The 9,058-nt window shown below is 41.9% G+C and overlaps 2 protein-coding genes across 2 annotated transcripts in view; both read right to left on the bottom strand.

Annotated features, from left to right (window-relative positions):
* Positions 1–279: 279 nt before the first annotated feature.
* Positions 280–7,419, bottom strand: elovl8a (ELOVL fatty acid elongase 8a; the record flags this gene model as incomplete). The annotated part of the gene is given in 13 exon segments (XM_083929077.1): positions 280–447; positions 2,105–2,131; positions 2,133–2,164; positions 2,167–2,208; positions 2,211–2,231; positions 2,392–2,503; positions 2,689–2,745; positions 2,965–3,045; positions 4,300–4,326; positions 4,328–4,488; positions 4,610–4,624; positions 4,627–4,675; positions 7,414–7,419. Coding segments are annotated over 13 exon segments (798 nt in total).
* A 1,408-nt stretch (positions 7,420–8,827) lies between these two features.
* Positions 8,828–9,058, bottom strand: part of selenop2 (selenoprotein P2) — a gene marked incomplete at both ends in the record, with an annotated part of 2,492 nt that continues 2,261 nt past the window's right edge. Inside the window, 1 exon segment of the mRNA XM_083929076.1 lies at positions 8,828–9,036. Coding sequence (XP_083785202.1) covers positions 8,828–9,036 — 209 coding nt within the window.

Here is a 9,058-nt window from a genome sequence, read left to right as displayed (position 1 = left end):
ATCAATGACACAGTGACAACCAAACCTGAAGGGAATGAGACAAACATCCCCAACTGGGATTTTCTTTTCTAGTGACTAGGCTTAAATATAAGCTATAGCTCTCCCTTCACACATTTGATGGTAATCATAGTTTTATTATAAGCTTAATGTGTGAAAGCCTAGAAGAGAAACCCTTAAGAGCTGAATATTTACCCACCACATTCTCCCCAACTACCTTCCTGTTTCCAACTTGTTTCATCTCAACTCTATTCTTCCTCTTAAACACCTCCGACTCTCTCCCTATGTCTTCTTGGTCTTCTTGGTGAGGTAGTTGTGGTAGTAGAAGTTACTGAAGAGAGCGATGAGGCTGAGAGAGTAGGCAAACACAACTATGTTCATGGAGTCAGGGAAGTCGCAGTCAGCAAACAGGTTGTAGGTGGTGTGGATGGTTACTGCGAAAAACTGGAGCTGGGGGGTGAAAAACACAGGAGCGATAAGCAAGAGAGAGAGAGAGAGAGAGAGAGAGAGAGAGAGAGAGAGAGAGAGAGAGAGAGAGAGAGAGAGAGAGAGAGAGAGAGAGAGGAGAGAGAGAGAGAGAGAGAGAGAGAGAGAGAGAGAGAGAGAGAGAGAGAGAGAGAGAGAGAAGAGAGAGAGAGAGAGAGAGAGAGAGAGAGAGAGAGAGAGAGAGAGAGACAATACCACTGTATGAGTGACTGTTGGACACAGACAAACCTGGCAACTTGAAGAAAACAGAGCAACACCTATTCCTGCACTACAGCCTGTATAATTCATTAAAACCAAGTTCTTTACCAAATATGTCAAACAACTCATGAACTGTACTGAGCCCAGCAGGAATAGTGTATGAATGAACATATGGACCACAACACTCCAGACACCTCCCCTTCCAATGTAAATAATAATTACCTCTCAAAAACACAAAAAGAAACCCCCCTCACACACACACACACACACACACACACACACACACACACACACACACACACACACACACACACACACACACACACACACACACACACACACACACACACAAACACACACACACATAGAGATTCAACCTCCCCAATCACTCAACTTTTTCCGTTTCAGCTCACCAAAATTGTGAAGTCAACTGTTAATGGGGGCTTGTGGGGTCGCCTCTAAGGTCAGTACTATTATTGTTACATTATGGCCATCAGCCACCACACTGACCTATATATGCTGCTGTCATATAGAAAGAAAAAAAAAATGACCAACAGATGCATTGTGTCTTTATCAACGATAAGTAAACAGATGGTCCAGTAGTTAGTTGAGGAGCATCAGTGCTGCTAATCCGCCTAGTTATGCCACCAGCCAATCAGAGCAATGGCTAGCCAAGCACAAGGCCTCATCCAGGGCTCACCAAAGTCAAATACTTTTTAGTTTTTTTGGATACATACCCAAACAGAGGTAAGATATATATATATATATATATATATACTTATACATAAATACTTAGGTTTAGAAAAAGATCATGGTTTGGGTCTGTTATGTTATTAAGTTTAACTGTCACATGGGAATGGACATGAATGGGGCCGCTGTCTCCTGGGTGCAAGAGCCCTGTGCGTAAGATCCAACCATCCACCCCGGCCTCCGTAAGAAGAGTTTGAGGCTTGTTAGACCCTGTCACTTGGCTTTTGGAGCACTTGCTCCAAATGTGTAAAATAACGCCACATGATGGTGCCAAAACTGTTTCTGTGGTTTGCAGAAATGTACAATGCCAACATTTCTTTCTGCCGACCTGGCTGAAAGGGAAAGACTTGCCAATGTACTACAATGCTGGCAGCACCACAATGTCGCATACAGGATGCTAAAAGTTTGAAATATATTTTATTCAAAAGATACAAGTGTAACTACGTACAGACTCTCTTTGGTTAATAAGCACCCAAAATGATCCGACAGACTTACACAAGGAGGTATTCTGAGATGCATTGTGCCACATTAACGATGACAACGATGGGAACGTGACAAGTGATAACATCTCAAAAATTTAAATAAAAAAAAGGAAAAGAGAAGGAAAGCAGAGGCAAAGTGAATGCAGGAATTAATGTCACGGAGGCCCATACACACGGAGGTATTTACTGACCAGCTGCAGGGAGGTGAGGTAGCGCTTCCCACCAGAGGTATTTGGACATGCTTGGTCCAAAGCTGCCAGGCCGTAGTACAGATACATCACAACATGGACCAGGAGTTGATCAGACCAATCAGGAAAGCTATGGACACATACACAGGATGAGTTTCACACCAAATACCCCTGAACGCATGTGTTTAAAAGTGTGTTTCTCCTGTAAAATAGACATCATTTGCACAGTTTGTTCCATTTTCGAGACATTTTTGTGAGACTTGGCTGGTATGTTGGTAATGTACTCACACTGCCACCAGCCACATATTTAACCCCAGCCCACCAGTTGAAGATCATGGTGGCATGATGGTAGACGTGGAGGAAGGTCAGCTGACTGTTCTTCTTCCTCAGGATGAAGAATATCTGAAGCACACAAGCACGCACAAAGACAGGAAACAGGGTGAGATCTTGCATCCACGTGTTTACACACAGAAGCACTGCAGGTACAGGAATACATGCACACTTAAGGATGTTCAGAAAGAACATCTGTCACTTTGAGTTGCTGTAAATCATTTTAAATAACACATAATAACTAATTTTGTACTCACAGTGTCACTGAGCTCTATAACTTTGGAGAAATAGAACCACCAGCACACTCTGGCCATCTGCCCAACAGGGAGAAAAGTGTTATTAGTCTTTTAAACTGGGATTTTAGGACACACACAGATATTTTGTGAGGCACTTGTACAGAATATTTGGCCATCAAGGTCGAGTCCATCAAAACCTGTGTGTATGGTTGCACAAAACAAATCCCAGAGTGGAGCTTGATTTTGAAATTGTAAGTAATTGTTAAGTAGGCAATATGATGTTTTAAAGCAAGTTACCCTCATGGCCAGTGGGCTGTCGCTGTAGTCGACCGGCTGGCACAGCAGACTGTATCTGGCCAACCAGGAAGAAGCTGTGAACTGGAATGACAAAAGCAGCTTTTCATCTCTGCTCTCTCTCAATCAGCACAGGGACCTTTGATCCCATTTTGCCAGACACAAATTGGCTGTGAATGAGTGAAATCGCTTCCTGTTTCACTGACGACTCCCACAATGGACATCTGTCTGACATCACAGCTAAGGAGGGTTGAATCTCTTTTTTTGTCACTTCGGAGCAACATAAACAAACTTTGAACGCTGAGAACATATCGTATTTTAAGCTGATATTGTCGAACAGCATTCATGCCTTGTTTCCATCTGAGCTGTCTGCTTCAGTTCTGGTCAGTTAGTTGCACATTAGAACATTTACTTTTGTGTTTCTATCGTCAAAAGTTGTGGATGGTATCAACAGAGTGGTCCCGTTTTCCGTCACCCCTCTGTTGAGGTACCTAGCACACTGATCCGATACTAAAAAGATGGCGCTAGAAACACTGCAGTCTGTTTGACTGGTGCAGACATTCCTCTGCATCGTCTGGGGCATGGAATGAAAAGGGTTTTTTAACTTGTTTCTCAGCATATGCCTGTCCACGACTTGTGCCATTTGGTGATAATACTGCATACATTTTAGAGTATCTGCAGTGGAAACGCAAATCCGATCACGGTTCTAAAGGTTCTACGATAACAAAAGTGTTTGATGGAAACATGGCTTAACATTCATATGGAAATATCTGTTAACTGAGTGGCTACTTGACACACTTTCCAGTCTTAGATGTCATCTCGTCAACCCCCAACATTGCTAGTCAACCCCCAACATTGCTATCAGAGTGTAAACAATGGCCTGCACAGAGAAGAGGAGTCTTGATCCGGATATCCACTGGCTACACCAGAACCCTCAATTGTCCGTTGCCCCCAGAGGCTTAATCCGACCAAAAGCCCAATAGCAGATTCTCACATTGCGATAAATGCTAACTTTTTGGGTTTGTTACTAGGAGCTACCCTGTTTTACCTCACACACAGTCATTTGAAGTATTTAAAAATATTGTTTACAGCAGCTTTAAAGAAAAATGTCAAGGTTTGATCTCTGGAGATCTTTTTGCACCTGTTTGGTTCCATATCTTACAGCTACTTAACTTCTACTCTAGCATGGATGATTTTGGGGTCACGATAATCCTGCATGTCAAAAATAACTGGTTGCTCACATGCAAACATTAGAAACTCCTGCCTTGCCGTATATTATCCTATAGTGACCTCTGCCATGACATCCTTACAAAAGTTTCACATACTGTACAGTTGTACCTCATAAAACATGTATGCAGACAGGCAGGACCATGGCAAAGTTGTAAACTATCAGGACGGGTTTAAGGTTGACTGGCTGCCTCTTCTCCATCAGCTTTGGCCCCACCCATATGATGACCAGGTAGCACAGAAAGATGAAGCTGATTGGCACGGGAGAGTAGACCAACAGCCAACTGTCCGTCCTCTTGTCTAGACAGAGAGAAAGCAAGAGCCATAGATCAGGCAAATAATGTGTTGATGTCTCACTTAAATATCTAACCATTGTAATTCAAATACATGAGTGAGTACATTGATGAAGTGAAATAAAGACCTCCATTTTCCAGAATCCCTGGTAGAGTAATTGTAGTTTCTGCCACACGGCGAGAGCCTGAAAACCCTGAGATGAGAAACTTTGATTAGCTTGTAACTAAAGTGAATTAAAACACTGTGTTGAAAATGCCATTTAGACACTCTCAAGAGGCCAGACATGGGAAATTTAGCTAACAGGTCACAATGTTTTTCATGCACAATGCTGTGTTGTTCAGCACTGTTGCCTTACAGCGAGAGTGTTCCTGGTTCGAATCCCGGCTGGGGGCCCTTCTGTGTGGAGTTTGCATGTTTCCCTGTGTCTGCGTGGGTTTTCTCCGGGTTCTCCGGTTCTCTCCACAGTCCAAAGACGTGCACGTGTTAGGTTTATTGATGACTCTGAATTGCCCGTAGGTGTGGATGGTTGTCTGTCTCTGTTCGTCTCTATGTGCCCTGTGATAGACTGACGTCCTGTCCAGGGTGGACCCCGACTCACACCCGATGTCAGCTGGGATCGGCTCCAGCCCCCCCACGACCCCGACAGGGACAAGCGGTTGAAGACGAATGAATGATGAATGAATGCAATCATAGTTTTAATGACTTTATTTCACTTTCTTGTTCCTTCACTTCTATACTATTAATGTGGCATTATATTTTAATGTTATTTTACATGATCTTATTTATATTATTCTAATTGTAAAGTAATCTGTAAACGTGCATTCAAAGATAGCTTCCACCAAAAAGTCTTACTTCAAAACCCTGACTTTTTTTCCACGCGCTCATAAATGTCATCCTCCTCGAAAGAGTAGAACGGCACCGCTCTACAAATTTGATTAAAGCACCCAGACATGATCTGGATTGTAATTCAAGGATTATGTTCACTGATCCAAACGTATATCTCTTGATAATGGATAGTAACTAATAATCCCCCTGATGAATGGCCACCTAATGTGGACTTTGGGTAGACGGTATGATTAACATACGACAGTGCTGCCCTCTAGTGTTTACTGAGGAAATCTCTGCACACACAGCAGGTTCCTCTGCCTCATCTTCCACATGATAAAGCTGAGGATGTGTGTGAGTGTTTGTCTTGTCAGGACTTGAGCTCCCCCCTGTGGTGTTGGTCCAATAAGAGGATGAGCTTTGGCCTTTGATATTAAAATGTAGAAACTCCAACATAATTCGGTGAAACATTAATTAAGGTAAGACCTCAGCAAAAACATTTTTTGTGCACTGGTTTAGATGTTGGACTCTTTTGCTTCCTTTAACAGCTCTTCTTTCAGACAAATACACATTGATACATTTATTGTACTCCACTTTTTGTATGTGCGTCACTTCAATGAGCTTAAATTCACCAAAACTTAGCATTAGATAACACAACATTTGCTTATTTAAACAAACAAATTCAGAAGAAAGAATTTAAGAATATTTATCTTCAAAGTCATGACAGAAAGCCATAAATCTCCATTTCATCTATACTCTGAAGCTTTTTACAGGGGGGATTGTTCATACACCATCCATAGCCTTATTTATATAATATTTTATAACTAAAAACATGGGCTTTTTTATGGCTGTTGACAGTATTTTCTGAGTTATGGAGTTATAACAATGATATATCCTAAATATCCTCTTTGACTCTAATGTGTCAACAAAATGAAACAGTACTTCGGAACGTTACCCAATGTTCACATTGCTCTTCTGGAAATGTATGCAAATGAGGTTTTATGTCATGAAATAAGTGCTTATTTATTTATTATTTAAACATAAACAGTGAAAAGTAGATCATAGGCAAAATAAATGAATAAATACAGTATAATTAAGGGATCCACACATTTAAATCCTGACATTGTGGAAGTAGCTCTAAGGGAACATATAGAGAGATTGCATTTACAAAATATAGATATTCATTCATTCATTCATCTTCAACCGCTTGTCCCTGTCGGGGTCGTTGGGGGGCTGGAGCCGACATTGAGCGTGAGGTGGGGGTACACACTGGACAGGACGCCAGTCTATCACAGGGCACACACACAGACACGGGGAGAACATGCAAACTCCACACAGAAGGGCCCCAGCCGGAATTCGAACCAGGGACCCCCTTGCTGTGAGACGACAGTGCTGACCACCACAATATAATATAACAGTCAAATTAAGTAATGGTAATGATTAAAACAGGTTTTTGGGTAAGGGTGGTGGTGTGGTTGCACTGTGGGGAAGGCCTGCAGTTGACCTCTCTTCCTAGACTTCTCACAGTGGTCCCTTTGGTCTTTTAAAAGGGGAAGCATCAATACATATGTTTTCCATCCCACTCCACCACTGAATGTGGCGAAAGCATTTACAGGGAAATATTTACAGTGCTGGTAGAAGCAGCAGTGTGTGAGGACAGGGATAAGTACTTTAGCTTCTGTAGGAGCTTCCTCAATGGGATTTACAGAGGAAATCCCTGACATGGCCTCGCTTCTACAACCTGCCGATGGTTTATCTAGAAGGTTTAAGACCTGCGGTTTCACCCGGCTCTCTCAATAGAATGCCACACGTGTTGCTAAAAAAGCCAAGAAACATAAAGTGCTGCAGCACGTAAACATTATGGTTACAATCGTAGTTATCACTTCGACCTCAGAACTCTGCAAGACCACAGTGTGCTGAACTGATGCTCCACTGTTCTTTCAGTCTGGTGTTCAGACAGAGACCCTACACGCACACTCAGGTAATCATGGGAAATGATGACAGCTAGTTGTATTACTCACGAATAATGGTTAAGAACCGACATATACTCAAACATTTCACGTAAAATACCCTTTCTTTAGGACAGCGTTGAGAAAGTGGCTTTACCTTCATTCTGGTGGTGGCTGGTCTCCTCAGCTCTCCTCAGTCACGGCATGCTGCATCTCAGCCATGGGTTAAGCAGCACTGAGGTAATCCACCTGTGTGTGTGTGTATGTGTGTGTGTATGTGTATGTGTATGTGTGTGTGTGTGTGTGTGTGTGTGTCCAGAATGACATATGGCAGTGTGTTCCTTTATTTTAGCAAGTCAAGTGTTTGCCAGCTAAATCCCAGTTCCAGAGTCATTCAGAATACACGTGATTGTAACTAATACATCAATTGTTCTTAAGGTAATATGAACGTAATTATTAGTAATTATAACTTCATTATAATGAGTTCAGTTTGTTGTCTGTAAAGGAATAGTCTGACATTTTTGGAAAATATACTAATTAATTTAATGCCATGAGTTAGATAAGAAGACTTGATATGAAGCTAGAGTCAACAGCCATGTAGCTTAGCATAAAGACTGGAAACAGGTGAAACAGCAACATCCCCGCCCCCTCAATAACTCACTAATTAAACTGTTTTATCCACAGGGCCGCAATTGACATTTTAGGTGGAAATGAGTTATATAAATCAAATGAAAGCGCTTGATGAACTCTCTCTAGACAGTTTAAAAAGAGGTCATAACCATAAACATAACCTCTCATCTCTACTTACATGAACTACATACAGACACTACATACTTTAACTCCTTTTAAGAAATCTACAAACAAACACTTTCTTAATGTTTTTCCTCTTTAATGAAGAACAACAAAGTAAAGGTTCATTCTACATTTTAGCTGATTAATCAGAAGTAAAGAAGCAAAGTTTCAAAATCCACAGCAAATAGGCAAAATTGATTAAATGGAGCAATAGTTAATAACATGTTGATCCAATTATACAAGTGCAGTGAAAAAGAATGCATTTGCTGGTGTGATTAGTATACTAATCTAATTTACTATCCCACCATTAAAATGCTTGTGCACATCCAAATTAATAGACTTGAAACTCTTGTGATGTAGTAGCACAGCATATCACCAGACCCTGCACGAGACCTGACACAAGCAAAAACTGCACCCAGAGGAGAAAATGTTTGGACAGTAATTTGACTGAGGTTCACTCACTAGCCATGCACAACAACCTCTGACTCCGTGTGGGTGACGACAACCATCAGCACATCCGGTCTCTCCACACACATCCATCTACAGCCTCCTGCACGCAGGTTTTACACCATAGACTTCATTAATGGGAGAAGACTCGGGTAGTACTGGCCACGTTATCCACACAGAGGACTGAGGTGTGATGATGTTAAGAGAGGAACCGCAGTCTGATTACTAATTAAACAGATTCAACTGCTCAGTTTAACTGTGTTCTGTCAAGGTGAAACTCTACGTAATAAGAAAAACACTAGTCAATTAACTGACGTTCTAATTCTCCACTCTCATCCCAACAGGATGACTGCCGTTGCCAGGCTGCTGCTGCTGCTGCTGATGATGATGATGATGGGGGTGATGAGGCTGAGGACTAGGGTGATGGTGGTGAGGATGAAGAGTTTTATTCTGGCTTGCGTCATGCTGATGTTGGGACTGATTCTGGTGACTGGTCTGATGGTGTTGGTGATGAGGATGAGGAGGAGTATGATGATGATGGCTGTGGTGGTGATGAGTCACCC

Source organism: Echiichthys vipera (assembly GCF_963691815.1).
Source record: "Echiichthys vipera genome assembly, chromosome: 15".
In the NCBI taxonomy this organism is placed as follows: Eukaryota; Metazoa; Chordata; class Actinopteri; order Perciformes; family Trachinidae; genus Echiichthys; species Echiichthys vipera.
The sequence above is the reverse complement of the archived record's forward strand: the minus strand, read 5'-3'. Positions and strand labels throughout refer to the sequence as shown.